The following is a 15914-nucleotide window of genomic DNA, read 5'->3' on the forward strand; positions in this document are numbered from 1 at the left end:
AGAAATGCACAAGGAACGGATCAGACAAGAGCCGAGCCAACAAAGGGGAAGGGCGTATAAAAGATCCTGGTCTACACTGGACACAGTACAATTGAACAAGGCAATAGACAATAGGTGCAGGAGGAGGCCATTCGGCCCTTCGAGTCAGCACCACCATTCAATGTGATCATGGCTGATCATTCTCAATCACTACCCAGTCCCTGTCTTCTCCCCATACCCCCTGACTCCGCTATCCTTAAGAGTTGTATCTAGCTCTCTCTTGAATGCATTCCGAGAACTGGCCTCCACTGCCTTCTGAGGCAGAGAATTCCACAGATTCATAACTCTCTGACTGAAAATGTTTTTCCTCATCTCCGTTCTAAATGGCCCACCCCTTATTCTTAAACTGTGGCCCCTGGTTCTGGACTCCCCCAACATTGGGAACATGTTTCCTGCCTCTAACGTGTCCAACCCCTTAATAATCTTATACGTTTCGATAAGATCCCCTCTCATCCTTCTAAATTCCAGTGTATACAAGCCTAGTCGTTCCAGTCTTTCAACACATGACAGCCCCGCCATTCCAGGAATTAACCTAGTAAACCTACGCTGCACGCCCTCAATAGCAAGAATATCCTTCCTCAAATTTGGAGACCAAAACTGTACACAGTACTCCAGGTGCGCTCTCACTAGGGCCCTGTACAACTGCAGAAGGACCTCTTTGCTCCTATACTCAACTCCTCTTGTTATGAAGGCCAACATTCCATTGGCTTTCTTCACTGCCTGCTGTACCTGCATGCTTCCTTTCAGTGACTGATGCCCTAGGACACCCAGATCTCGTTGTACGTCCCCTTTTCCTAACTTGACACCATTCAGATAATACTCTGCCTTCCTATTCGTACAACCAAAGTGGATAACCTCACACTTATCCACATTAAACTGTATGTCCCCCCTTAGGCAGCCGAACCAGTTCAGGTTCTCATGATACTGGGCTAGACAGTCCGAACTTGTTTTAGAAAGTCATGATCTTTTCCCTCCCAGGATGAAAACATCAAATACAGGTGCTCCTCAACTTACAATGGGGTTATGTTCCGAGAAACCCATCGCAAACCGAAACTATCGTAAGTGGAAATGCATTGAATACACGTGATCACATGGCCGGAAGCGAGCACCATTGCAAAGTCGAAATATCGTAAGTTGAAGCATCGTAAGGCGGGGAGCACCTGTATTAGAGGGCACAGCTTTACGTTGAGAGGGGCAAAGTTTAAAAAGGTGATGCACCGGCAACGTTTTTCTTAATGATAGTGGCATTAAAGATTTTTGGATAGGCACATGGTTATGCAGGGAATGGAGGGATATGGATTACGCACAGGCAGATACGAGTTAGTCTTGGCATCATGCTTGGCTCAGACATTGTGAGCCAAAAGGCCTGTTCTCGTGCTAAACTGTTCTGTTCTCAAAGAACTGGAGAGGAACTAAGTTTTTAAAAAAAGACCATTGCAACGGCGCACGAAAGATTTCTCCATCTTGGTCACCACTCTGTTTAGTTTAGTTTTAGAAATACAGCGCAGAAACAGGCCCTCTCGACCCACCAGGTCCACACCGGGCAGCGATTTCCACACATCAACATTATCCTATACCCACTAGGGACAATTTTTACATTTACCAAGCAAATTAACCTACAAACCTGTATGTCTTTGGAGTGTGGGAGGAAACCATAGATCTCGGAGAAAATCACGCAAGTCACGTACAAACTCCGTACAGACAGCACCCGTAGTCGGGATGGAACCGGGTCTCCGAAGTGGAAGAAGTGTACATAACATGTCACACCAAAGAAAAAACATTTAAATGAAAAGGATTGAGAGCGATGGATGACTGATGTCAGGGAAGGAAACAAAAAAAGGGAGACGAGAATTAAGTCGGAAAGGCGGAGAGACTGATTTTGAAACTTTACTTTGAAAGGTATCTTATTCATCAGCTGCTGTGAGATTAGCAGCATCTCCCTGGGGCTGTGCGGGTTCTGACCGGCTCACGGGCAAGTCCAAAATTGTAGCCCCCCCATTATCTCTTGTCGTCTTCAGAAGAAGCTTCTGCCACACACCGAGTGCTTTAACATCAAGCTGCCTCACAGATCAAGTGTCAGGTCTCTTACAAAAGAATATTGCCTCAAAAGAGACCACAAAAAAAAAAAAAAACTAGTGCAAGCTGGCGGATTTCCCGGGCAGATTGCCCCCCAGCGCTCATTCACAAAATTCTCAGGAATGTCCCCAAACGGTTTTTAAAATCTCAGCACTTTATTTCATGTTACCGGACTCCAGACACATCACTCCCATCCAGATCAAAAGACGAAAGATTGTTTCAAAGCCGGTTTCAACTCAAAACCCGAAACACACCTTTGTGAAACTTGTGTAGGAAAAAAAACCTGCAGATGCTGGTTTAAAATCAAAGGCAGACACAAAATGTTGGAGTAACTCTGCAGGTCAGACAGCATCTCGGGAGAGAAGGAATGGTGAGGTTTCGGGTCGAGACCCGTCTTCAGACTGACTCCCGATTCCTTCTCTCCCAAGATGCCCGTTCCTTCTCTCCCGAGACACTGCCTGACCCGCTGAGTTACTGCAGCATTTTGTGTCTACCTTTGTGAAAGTCGTACTAAGTCAGTCTTGTGTCTTAACCTACTGCTGGCCCTACAAACCTGGTGTATGCTTGGGGAAGCCTGCCTGGAGATGCGGTATGGCCCTGGAGCACCATGATGCTCATGGGGCAAGACCATGCCTGATCCTGTCCTTCGACCCTAAAAAGACATAGTTACTGAGTTTAATACGTCCGGATATCTTCTTCCCACCTCGTGGTCGGCAGTGGTGCGAGGGAAAGAACGATTTATAACGCCACAGCCTCCTTCCTTGAACTTCGAGAAATCATTAGCACTGAAACAAAATAAGTAGCAAAGACTTGTCCCACCCCAGTCATTCCACCTCCTCCCTGCTCCAGTCCGCCAGAAGGTACACAACCTTGAAACTCAGGAACAGCTTCTTCCCCTCTCATTAGACTTTGAACTCCCCTCCCACAAGCAACAGTACAGTCTCCGATTCACCTCAAACCCATTACGTACATTGGACTTTTGACTCTGGAACTCAAGTGCTACAGTTGTGAGAAATATATTCTGCACTCTGCATCTTTTCTTAACACTAACCTCCACCCACTAGGGACGACTTTTACATTTACCAAGCCAATTAATGTACAAACCTGTACGTCTTTGGAGTGTGGGAGGAAACCGAATGTCTCTGAGAAAACCCACGCAGAACGTACAAACCGTACAGATAGCGCCATTAGTCGGGATCAAACCCAGGTCTCCGGCGCTGCATTCGCTGTAAGGCGCCACCGTGACCCCCCTAAATATTCGGCACCCTGCATCTTCTCTCAGCTCTATCTACAATGCTCAAATTTGACTCGATTATATTTGTGTGTGGTACATCTGATCTGTTTTGATAGCTTGCAAAACAGAGCTTTGCACTGCATCTCCATAGACGTAACAACGACAAACCTAAACCTGGCACATAAAACTCCCACAACACTTCTTGTGAACTTCTACCCTCAATGACATTGTTGCGACAGGAACACTTTCATCTTTTGGCACACAGATCCAAATCATGACAGTATCGACTCCCCTTACAACACTCCCAGCCCAGGTAAGTTAATGATGATGGTTGCCACACACAGAGATATCCAGGCCAGATGTAACACAGAAACCTGTCACTTTAAAGAACCAGATGCTGTTTAGAGATATTTTACTTGCATCTGCCAACCCACCCGCATGGGTTTCCCCAGTGGTTTGGTTTCCTCACATATTCGGGGGACTTGCTGAGGAGTTGATTACATTACATTCTGTCTCCCTCTATCTTCCTGTCTCCACCTATATCCTTCCTTTGTCCCGCCCCCCTGACATCAGTCTGAAGGGTCTCGACCCGAAACGTCACCCATTCCTTCTCTCCTGAGATGCTGCCTGACCTGCTGAGTTACTCCAGATTTTTGTGAATAAATACCTTCGATTTGTACCAGCATCTACAGTTATTTTCCTACATTACATTCTGTGGATGGTAAAGGGGAAGAGAAGTCAATGGGGGGAAAATGGAATTTAGGCTCAGAGTGCTAGAGTAACGCAGGTCAGGCAGCATCTCTGGAGAACATGGGGTCGGTCACGGATCCGATCGGCTGAATGGCCTGACGTGTCATTATAACTAATGGATAGAATCGGCAGATTATACCACAATCTTCTATTCCCCATCGCTAAATTGCCAAATAATGATTTTAATTTGAAGCATACCGGCATTGCCGGCAAGGTTGGGATTTAGAGCCAGCTCTGAATTGGCTATGAGTGGCTTTCCATAACATGCAATAGGGAAGCAGTCAACTTTGGACCCGGAAGAGATGCAGAATGGCCCTGGCTTGCACCGGTTTAGTTTTATACCCCGGCAGTTTTCAGCGAACTTGACAGCCTGTAGTTTTTTTAATTTGCTCGTTCTATGCATCATTTCACCTGCCAGATATCAACCCGGTCACCTGGCACTACCTCAGTGCACTGATCGCACCCAGCACACAAAACCAGCTTGGTAAAGGGTCTGAAGAAGGCACAAAATTGTGAAATTGCTGGACCTCATGTTGAGCAGGCTGGGACTCTATTCCTTGGAGCGCTGGAGGTTGAGGGGTGATCCTCTATAGGTGTACAAAATCATGAGAGGAATAGATCGGGTAGACCCACAGAGTTTCCTGCCCAGAGCAGGGGGATAGAGAACTAGAGGACATAGGTTCCTATTAAATCTCCCCCCTCCCATCACCTTGAACCTGAGGGGTAACCTTGTCACACAAAGGGTGGCGGGTGTATGGAACAAGCTGCCAAAGGTGGTCGTTGAGGCAGGGACTATCCCGACATTTAACAAACATTTAGACAGTACACAGATAGGACAGGTCGAGTGATATGGGCCAAACGCAGGCAGGTGGGATGAGCGTACGGACAGCATGGGCAGGTTGGGCCTAGGTCCCGGTTCTATGCTGCAAGACTCTATAACTCAGTGGGTCTGGCAGCATCTCTGAAGAAAATGGATCGGTGATGATTTGAGTTGGAGCCCTTGGTCAGACTGAAAGATAGAGGTGGCAAAGAGAGCCAATTCTTGGTAAAGAGTCATCAGGAAAGTGATTCACAATGTGGCCAGCAACCAATTCGACAACAAATAGTACAGAGATAACGTTAGCTTGAGGTTACCATGTTAACGTTACCATGGTAAGTGTCTCATAAACATGGGAAGATCATCTCTGACCCCTCTCACCCTGGCCACAAACTCTTTGAAGCACTTCCCTCTGGAAGGTGACTCCGGACTGTCAAAGCAGCCACAGCCAGACATAAACACAGCTTTTTTTCCACGAGCAGCAGCTCTACTCAACAACCAAATGTCTGTAGCCTCCTTTTGCTCTGGTATTTTATTTCATTCACATGTTTAAATTATAATGTTTTATTCTTAATGTTTTATGCTTTATTTTTAATTGTTTACTGCATATCGTGCTGTTACTTGCGAGCAAAGAACCAAGGCAAATTCCTTGTATGCGTACATACTTGGCTAATGAAATTTATTCAATTTAATAATTCATGCCCATAAAAGACTCCCTTCCTCCCCCTAACCCCACCCCCCCCCCCCCCCCCCTCACAGCGGCAGCTATATAGTGCATCCTTCACTATTATACCAGTTGCAACACTCCCTTTCCAAGTATGCACTGCGTGGATACCTTGCCAGCTGCAGTTCCATCCATGGAATACGCCACCGGAAAGATTTGTCAAAAACACCCTGACATATTGCTGTACATCTACCACAAGAATCCTAATGTCCCAACTTATTTCCAATATTGCCCCTACGACAAATGGAAAGGGAAAAAAATTAAGCTTTAAAACACATCGCAAACATCAAAGTTTAACCCTACCGCCATGCACATTGACTGTAGTCCCACTGATGAAATCAGCTTCACACAAACCACTTGTAACTGATGAACGCACTGGTTTCATGGCTCAGATTACAATTCACAGACCAAGTTAGGAACACACACACACACGAACTTCAGGGAGAGGTAGAGCAGACTGGGACTCTATTCCTTGCAGCGCAGGAGGATGAGGGAGTGATCTTATAGAGGTGTATAAATTCACAAGAGGAATCCAGGTAAACGCACAGAGTCTCTTGCCCAGAGTAGGGGAATCAAGAAGTAGAGGACATAGGTCTTGGGGGAAGGATTTAATAGGAACCCGAGACATAACTTTTTTTTACACAAAAGGTGATGGATGTATGGAGTGAGCAGCCGGAGGAGGTAGTTGCGGCAGGTACTACCACATCAATGTTTTAGAAACATTTAGACATGTACATGGACAGGACAGATTTAGAGGGATACTAGGCCAAGTGGACCCATTGGGCCCAAACCTCTCCTGCATTGGTGCAGCACTTTTCCACCCCCCCCCCCCCCTCCATCCCCCTTTATCCTCACTCCTCCTCCCCCCCTCCCTAGGAGATAGATTTAAACTTTAAAAATGTGAATAACTTTTTAAAATACAACACCGATTTCAATAAAACTTCGTCCATTAGCACCAAAGGGACGACGGTGAGTAAGGTGGGCCTAAAATTGCCGCGCTATCGTGCACCATTTTGGCTGTAGTTCAGGAACAAACAAACAAACAAACGAGAGTGTTAGTACATTGATGGGATGAATTCAGGCAGGTGGGACTAGTGTAGATGCGACATGTTGGTTAGTGTGAGCAGGTTAGGCTGAAGGGCCCGTTTCCACACCGTACGATTCTATGACAAACACACACACAGAGTTAATTCTCTGGTCCGTACCTGGTAATCTGCAGCGGGTCCCCAGTTGGCGGGGACTCTGCCTGGCCCGGGCTCTGTCGAGGCAGGGGCTGGACCTTCACCCCGAGCTGCCTTGACGTTGGAGTGCTCATCTGAGGGGGTCTCCTTCCTGTGCTCAGTGTTGCGCAGGTCTTGCCGTTCGGGCCGACTCAACTGGCCGCTCCTTTACACAATAAGATGGTCATTTTTAGCATCCATCCCGACAACGTTATACCTATGCATCACGGCTGCCGTGCCACAAAAGCTTTTCAAAATCAGATGCGACACAATACCAGAGAAAGATGCGCGGAACAATGATGCTAAATTGCTGGAGTATAAATTTTGAGAGAAGCAATTTAGAAACATAGAAAATAGGTGCAGGAGTAGGCCATTCGGCCCTTCGAGCCTGCACCGCCATTCAATATGATCATGGCTGATCATCCAACTCAGTATCCCATACCTGCCTTCTCTCCATACCCCCTGATCCCTTTAGCCACAAGGGCCACATCTAACTCCCTCTTAAATATAGCCAATGAACTGGCCTCAACTACCTTCTGTGGCAGAGAATTCCAGAGATTCACCACTCTGTGTGAAAAAAAACTTTCTCATCTCAGTCCTAAAAGACTTCCCCCTTATCCTTAAACTGTGACCCCTAGTTCTGGACTTCCCCAACATCGGGAACAATCTTCCTGCATCTAGCCTGTCCAACCCCTTAAGAATTTTGTAAGTTTCTATAAGATCCCCCCTCAATCTTCTAAATTGCAGCGAGTACAAGCCATTTGTACTGACAGCACGAACACCGAAAGAATTAAATGGCTGGAGAATATATAACCAGAAAGCAAGATTTTTTAAAGTCTGAAGAAGGGTCTCGACCCGAAACGCCACCCCTTCCTTCTCTCCAGAGATGCTGCCTGACCCGCTGAGTAACTCCAACATTTTGTGTCTACCCAGAAAACAAGATTCCTTGGCCATGTACAAAAGAGATGACTTTGGAGAACCGTTACTGTCGAAACAAAGAATTGCAGATGCAGTTTTATACCAAAGATAGACACAAAGTGCTGGAGTAACTCAGCAGGTCAGGCAGCATCTCTGGAGAAAAAGGATAGGCAACCTTTTCGGGTCGGGATCCTTCTTCAGACTGAAGGTTCGATCATTGGGGGTATTTTCAAAGAGTCAAGTGTTTATTTGACATGTGCACTGTATACGATGGGAGCAATGAAATTCTTACTTGCTTCTGCTTTACAGGCACATTCAACAAAAACAACCCCAGAAATTATCAGTTATTCGAAGCAAACTTGATCGTGACAGTGCAAAAACCAACGTGCAAAGGGAGACCATTGTAGTGTAAAGTCTATGGTGGATGGTGTTGATGTAAAAGTTGTGGCTGGGGATGTACAAGGTAGTTCAAGAACCTAACGACTGATGGCAAGAAGCTATTCATGAACCCGGAGCTAATAGTTCTCACTGGAGACAGAAAAATATTCAAAGAGACAGGGAATTTGAAGGCAGAGGAAACTGGCACAGAAGAGAAGATGGAGTAGATCAACATGAAAAAGACATTGCTCTGAATTCAATGTTTTTTAATACATACATCCATCAACCAAAACATTACGACCACCTGCCAAATATGCTTTTGGTCCTCCGTGTGCAGCCCCATACGTAGCAGGGTGCGATGCACTGTGTATTGTGACACATCCCTCCCGTGATCACCATTAAAATATTCTGTGACTTGTGCCACAGTCGACCTTCTGTCGGTTCGGTCCAGACGGGATAGCCTTCGTTGCCCTCGCGCATCGATGAGCCTTGGGCGCCCAACACCCTGCCTGTCGCCGGTTTGTGGTTTGTCCCTCCTCGGACCACTGTCGGTAGGTACTGACCACTGCTGACCGGGAGCACCCCACAAGCCTTGGCGTTTCAGAGATGCTCTGTCCCAGTCGTCTGGCCATAACAATTTGGCCCCTTGTCAAAGTCACTCAGGTCTTTATTCCTGCCCACTTCTCCTGCATCCAGCACATCAACTTCAAGAACTGACTGTTCACTTGCTGCCTAATATAGCCCACCCCTTGACATGTGCCAGTGTAACAAGATAATCAATGTTATTCATTTCGCCAGTCGGTGGTGATAATGCTTTGGCTGATATAGAATATATAGAATATATAGAATATAGAATATATAGAATGGATACTAACCAATTTTCAGATTTTCCCTTTTCAGCATCATCATCGTCTTCATCATCGCTGAACTTTAACTTTTCAGTGTAGTCTATTTCCTCATGTGCTCCTGGGGTAGTAAAGATATAGGGTTATAATGGCCGTGGCCCCAATACCCACTCACTCATCTCTGGTCCAGTTCAATAGACAAGGCATGCTATGAAACTATGCTTCACCCAACCTGGCAACATAAATTTCCTCCATTTTAACTTCTGCAGAGGAAGAACAAACCTGTCATCTTGAATATCATGTGTATGAAGGAACTGCAGATGCTGGTTTAATAGAAACATAGAAAATATGGGGCAGGAGGAGGCCATTTGGCCCTTCAAGCCCGCATCGCCATTCATTGTGATCATGGCTGATCATCCACAATCAGTAACCCGTGCCTGCCTTCTCCCCATATCTCTTGATTCCGCTAGCCCCCAGAGCTCTATCTAACTCTTTTAAATGTATCCAGTGAATTGGCCTCCACAGCCTTCTGTGGCAGAGAATTCCACAAATTCACAACTCTGGGTGAAAAAGTTTCTTCTCACCTCAGTTTTAAATGCACTACCCTTTATTCTTAGACTGTGGCCCCTGGTTCTGGACTCCCCCAACATTGGGATCATTTTTCCTGCATCTAGCTTGTCCAGTCCTTTTATAATTGTATACTTTTCTATAAGATCCCCTCTCATCCCTCTAAACTCCAGTGAATACAAGCCCCGTCTTTCCAATCTTTCCTCATTTAAACCAAAGATAGACACAAATGCTAGAGTAACTCAGCGGGACAGGCAGCATCTCTGGAGAGAAGGAATGGGTAACGTTTTGTGTCCGAAACGTCACCCATTCCTTCTCTCGAGAGATGCTGCCTGTCCCGCTGAGCTAATCCATCATTTTATCTATCTTTAATATCATACTACCATAAGCATTTTAGAAAGTTCTTTAACAGACAGACTTCTCTAAGGGCTCCACACTAATTTAAAGATTTAGGTTTATTGTCGCGTGTATCGAGGTACAGTGAAAAGCTTTGTTTCGCATGCTACTCAATCAGATCAGATAATACGTAGGGCGATTTTATCAGATGACAGTAGATCCACTGGAACAGCATGCAAAGAGTTGCCATGGGCTGGTGCCATTGCTACTTTGCTCCAATAGATTCTACTAAAATCACAAAAGATTTCATGATGCAGTTTAATGTGGATAAGTATGAAGTTATCCACTTTGGTGGTAAGAATCGGAAGGCAGATTATTATCTGAATGGTGTAAAGTTAGGAAAAGGGGACGTACAACGAGATCTGGGTGTCCTAGTACATCAGTCACTGAAAGGAAGCACGCAGGTACAGCAGGCAGTGAAGAAAGCCAATGGAATGTTGGCCTTCAGAACAAGGGGAGTTGAGTATAGGAGCACTGTGTGCAGTTTTGGTCTCCAAATTTGAGGAAGGATATTCTTGCTATTGAGGGCATGCCACGTAGGTTTACTAGGTTAATTCCCGGAATGGCGGGACTGTCGTATGTTGAAAGACTGGAGCGATTAGGCTTGTATACACTGGAAATTGGAAGGATGAGAGGGGATCTTATCAAAACATAAGATTATTAAGGGGTTAAGGGGTTGGACACGTTAGAGGCAGGAAACATGTTCCCAATGTTGGGCGAGTCCAGACCAGGGGCCACAGTTTAAGAATAAGGGGTAGGCCATTTAGAACGGAGATGAGGAAAAACTTTTTCAGTCAGAGAGTTGTAAATCTGTGGAATTCTCTGCCTCAGAAAACAGTGGAGGCCAATTCTCTCAATTCTCTGCATTGAAGAGAGAACTAGATAGAGCTCTTAAGGATAGCGGAGTCAAGGGGTATGGGGAGAAGGCAGGAACGGGGTACTGATTGAGAATGATCAGCCATGATCACATTGAATGGTGATGCTGGCTCGAAGGGCCGAATAGCCTACTCCTACACCTATTGTCTTACAAAGATCTTTCAAAGCAGAGTTCCTTCGATATCCCTGTCAAGATTTATCTAATAAATTGTTAGCAATACATGACATTGAAACAGGCCCTTCAGCCACCAAAGGTAGACAAAATGCTGGAGTAAATCAGCGGGTCAGGCAGCATCTCGGGAGAGAAGGAATGGGTGACGTTTCGGGTCGAGACCCTTCTTCAGCCTGAATAAGGGTCTCGCCCTGGAACGTCACCCATTCCTTCTCTCCCGAGATGCTGCCTGACCCGCTGAGTTACGCCAGCATTTTGTGTCTACCTTCGATTTAAACCCGCATCTGCAGTTCTTTCCTACACCTTCAACCACCGAGTCCACACCGACTACCGATCACATCTGTTCTATGTTATCCCACTTTCTCATCCACTCCCTGCACACGCGGGGGAATTTACCCAGGAGCAATTAACCTACAAAACCGCACGTCCTTTGGATGTGCATCCAGAGCAACCAGAGGAAATCCACATGGTCGCAGGGAGAACGTGCAAACTCCACAGACAGCACCACAGGTCAGGATCGAAGTCTGGCCCCTGCCGCTGTGAGGCAGCAGCGCTACCAGCTGCGCCCCTGTGACACTAAAACTTGCAACCAATCCAGAGTACAATGAACAAGCTAAAAAACTGCTTTGTAATCAATGTGAAAGGAAGATTTCTTGTACCATGGGGTATCAAAGTTACTGCTCTCAAGTTATGCCAACTTCTGATGAGCTTAACTGTTAGTCCAGCCTGCTCTGTGTTGATATATGAAATGGACCCATTAATCTAGTTTCCCCAAGTCAAATTTGATAATGTACCGATTGTTAAAATGATACATCTTCAAATCCATAAAGCTGTAACCTTCATTTTTAAATTCATTGATGGGAATCAAGATATGAAAAAACAAAAAAAAAGTCATTGTGACTAAAGTCAACAAAAGTAGGTTAGACCATGCGGTTGAAGTTCTTAAGATGGAAGTCAAGAGAAAGGAAGCAAAAGAGTTTAATTGACAGCAGAATCAGTGTTACAATGCACATTTTCTTTTAATTAGAAGATTAAATTGAAGGACTTTATGGTTTAACGTTGACTCCCACAAGTTCACAATAAGAAGTAAGACAAAGTCTTTGTCGTGAAAGGGAGACACAAATTGCTGCAGTAACTCAGCGGGTCAGGCAGCATCGCTCCAGAGATGCTGCCTGACCGGCTGAGATACTCCAGCATTGTGTGTCTACCTTCGATTTTAACCAGCACCTGCAGTTTTTTTTCCCTGTCATGGAAGGGAAGTATGTGTGACCTGGAATTCCAATTAGTAGGAGGCGCCAAAATATTCAGCAGAAAGCAGTAGCTGTGGCTTGTCTTGCAGTCCTGAGGAGGTTTACCTGCCCATCCATCATCAGTCTCGTTTTCAAGCTCATCAAACTCTTTCAAGTCGTCCTGTTTGAGGATGGAGGGTCGCTTCACTGCTTCAGTCATCCGCATTGGATGCTGAGGTAATCGAGGCGCTGGAGCACGGGGAAACCTGCGGAGAAAAACAGACGGGCCATTTTACAGGCAAAGCTGACCGCTCGGCAAACGTAACGTGCCCGGACCGCTGCATTGCTCCAGCATTGTGTGTGTGTCTATCTTCGGTATAAACCAGCATCTGCAGTTCAGTCTGAAGAAGGGTCTCGACCCAAAACGTCGCCCATTCCTTCAATCCAGAAATGCTGCCTGTCCCGCCGAATTACTGCATTTATTTATATCTACCGTGAGTGTAAACCAGCATCTGCAGTTCCTTCTTACTCACTAGTTAAAATTTAGTTTATTGGCCAAGTATGTACACAAACAAGAAATGTGCCTTGGTGCTCGCAAGTAACAACACGAACATACAGTAAACAATTAAGAATAAAGCATAAAACATCAAGGATAAAACATTATAGTTTAAACATTAAGGACAAAACATTATAGTTTAAACACGCGAGTGAAATAAACCAGAGCAAAAAGAGACTACAACTTTTGGTTATTGAGTAGAGCTACTACTCACGGAAAAAAAAGAAGCTGTTTAAGGTCTCTAAAATGTGATACTTTCAGAATTTGCCCTGTACACCTTTTAGTTTTCCCCCTCATTTTGCTTGCATGGGAACACCAAGATATGGTCCCCAAGAAACACAAATTGGTCATTTTCTCGCATAGTACAGGTTTACAAAAGAAAGTGGAAATGGTGTCCATGATTGCCAACTGTCCACTATAAACGAGTAAAGGATTACTGAGTGATAGTGCATCATTGTACAAGTAGTGGAAACAATGAACTACAATTGCTGGTTGGTACACAAGGGGAGACAAAGTGTGGGAGTAACTCGGGTCAGGACATGGAAAGGTGATGTTTCAGGTCCAGACCATTCTTCAGACTCGGTCTGGAACTAGAATCCAGATGAGGTGATGACCCTAGCCTGCCCTGCTGTTCACAAAGTAATGGAGGAAAAAAGCTGCCAGCATTTTACATACCTACACATCATATTTGACAGACTCGTTAAAATAGCCCTGCAGCAATTTTAAAAGCAGAGAATAAATTAGTGTAATTTTTTGATTAGCCATTTCATCTCCATGTGCAGAGACACGTACATTTTTCTTTTCAACTATGTTTATTGGCACTACTAAAGGCACTCCCCAATCGGCAAAGCAAGAAACTGCTTGCTGATCCTGACTACGGGTGCTGCACTGTAAGGAGTTTGTACGTTCTCCCCGTGACCTGCGTGGGTTTTCTCCGAGATCTTCGGTTTCGTCCCACACTCCAAAGACGTACAGGTATGTAGGTTAATTGGCTGGGTAAAATGTAAAAATTGTCCCTAGTGGGTGTAGGATAGTGTTAATGTACGGGGATCGCTGGGCGGCACGGACTTGGTGGGCCGAAAAGGCCTGTTTCCGGCTGTATATATATGATATGATATGATATGATACATATTTAAGTAGGAAACAAAAAAACTGCAGATGCTGGTTTAAAATCGAAGGTAGACACAAAATGCTGGAGTAACTCAGCGGGTCAGGCAGCATCTCGGGAGAGAAGAAATGGGTGACGTTTCGGGTTGAGACCCTTCTTCATTCACACTGATGCCCTGACATCTTTTCCGGTCGAGACCCTTCTTTAGACTGATGTCCTGACATCAGTGTGAATGAAGAAGAGTCTCGACCTGAAACGTTACCCATTTCTTCTCTCCTGAGATGCTGCCTGACCCGCTGAGTTACTCCAGCATTTTGTATCTGGCTGCTACATATTTAACATCACCAATTCTAAAAAAAAAAGTGTCAGTGAAGACATTTTTCAGGACATCACAAAGAGCATAACCAGAACATATGTGAGCACGGCTACTCCTGTGAGGACTGAAACTTGATTCACCAACAAAGAACAACTCAAATCAGGTAACCATTTTGTGTCGAGATTGAAAACAAGCTCGTGCATTTTCAATCCCAGAAACCCGGGATTGATCCTGACTGCAGGTGCTGTCTGCACAGAGATTGTACATTCTCCCTGTGACTGAGTGGGTTTTCTCTGGGTGCTACGGTTTCCTCCCACACTCAAGGTTTGCAGGCTAATTAGCCTCGGTAAAAATTGTAAAATGGTCCTAGCGTGTAGGATAGTGCTAGTCGGCGCGGACACACTCGATGGGCCGAAGGGCCTGTTCCCGCGTTATATCGAAGGTCGACACAAATTGCTGGAGTAACTCCGTCTGAAGAAGGGTCTCGACCCAAAAGGTCACCCATTCTTTCTCTTCCGAGATGCTGTCTGACCCGCTGAGTTACTCCAGCATTTTGTGTCTACCTTGCACCGTAACAAGACAGCGTAACCAGAGAGAACCTACTTGCTGGCGTCGGGTGATGGGTATCTGTATGGTCCCTGTGGCCCGTAAGGTGTCGGAAACGGTAACCCACAATATGGAGGATACATCTGGGAAAAAAGAGCAAAAGACTAGGATCAAAAGAAGTCTCCAATTACTAGATTTTGTTTTTAAAAGAAGAGCCCTCAAGCTAGATAAAAGGCAACCAGGGTCCTGGCAGAACTTCAAAAGAAAATAATTTGCTTTTGTGTGGTCTAGTCATGTTTCAGACATTCAGAACGGCATCAGATCCAGTCGATGTTAAACAGAGATAGTGACATGCAAGTCGACATAATGGACATTTTGTCCACAAAATTAATAATATACCAGTTAATGGCATTGATCAAGATAGAAATTGGCTTACAAATTCTACACCTTCTGCCCTTTGAATCCCCAATTAGTTTAGAAATACAGCGCAGAAACAGGCCCTTCGGCCCACCGGGTCCGCGCCAACCAGCGATCCCTGTTTATTAACACTATCCAATACCCACTGGGGACAATTTTTACATTTACCAGAGAATTGTTATATTTACTCGGAGAAAACTCATGCAGGTCACGGGGAGAACGTAAAACTCCGTACAGACAGCACCTGTGGTCGGGATCGAACCCGACTCTCCAGCGCTGCATTCGCTGCAAGGCAGCAACTCTACCGCTGCGCCACTGTGCCACCAATTACACAGCACTTTTCCCAAGGTAACACCATCAGAATTGTTCACAAAGGCAAAGAGATCCCATTCCCAGAGCCAGCCTGAAATCGATAGTGTTTCAGGCCTTTAGGTCAAGCTGTTATGACCTGAATCAAACCAACAGACTGTTCAAAGCTGGAAGGGCAGTCACCTGGGTCAGCACTTATTTTCACTTTACTTAAATGTTGAATTTCGGTCACTAGATTTCCACATCGCCCTTTAACTTCAGTTTTGTTAAATTTTAGGCCCGTGCACAAAGAAGAGTAAACAAATTACATACCCGCGGGTATGGACGACTACTTTCATGAATGAGATATTTTCGAAGTTTAAAATCCAAAGCATCTTTCCAGTCAAAACTAAAATGCTTAACTTTCCCCAAATCTATCCTC

General features: G+C 45.3%; 1 protein-coding gene across 2 annotated transcripts in view; it reads right to left on the bottom strand.

Moving 5' to 3' along the window:
* Positions 1–15914, bottom strand: part of prrc2a (proline-rich coiled-coil 2A) — a 147276-nt gene that overhangs the window by 84190 nt on the left and 47172 nt on the right. For both annotated transcript variants that reach the window (XM_078416289.1, XM_078416290.1), the window contains exons 8-11: positions 14825–14910; positions 12368–12507; positions 9032–9122; positions 6846–7026 (exon numbers count right to left, since the gene is read on the bottom strand). In XM_078416289.1, coding sequence (XP_078272415.1) covers positions 6846–7026; positions 9032–9122; positions 12368–12507; positions 14825–14910 — 498 coding nt within the window. The remainder of the gene's footprint in view (positions 1–6845; positions 7027–9031; positions 9123–12367; positions 12508–14824; positions 14911–15914) is intronic.

This window comes from Rhinoraja longicauda, chromosome 19 (assembly GCF_053455715.1).
Source record: "Rhinoraja longicauda isolate Sanriku21f chromosome 19, sRhiLon1.1, whole genome shotgun sequence".
NCBI classification, from domain to species: Eukaryota; Metazoa; Chordata; class Chondrichthyes; order Rajiformes; family Arhynchobatidae; genus Rhinoraja; species Rhinoraja longicauda.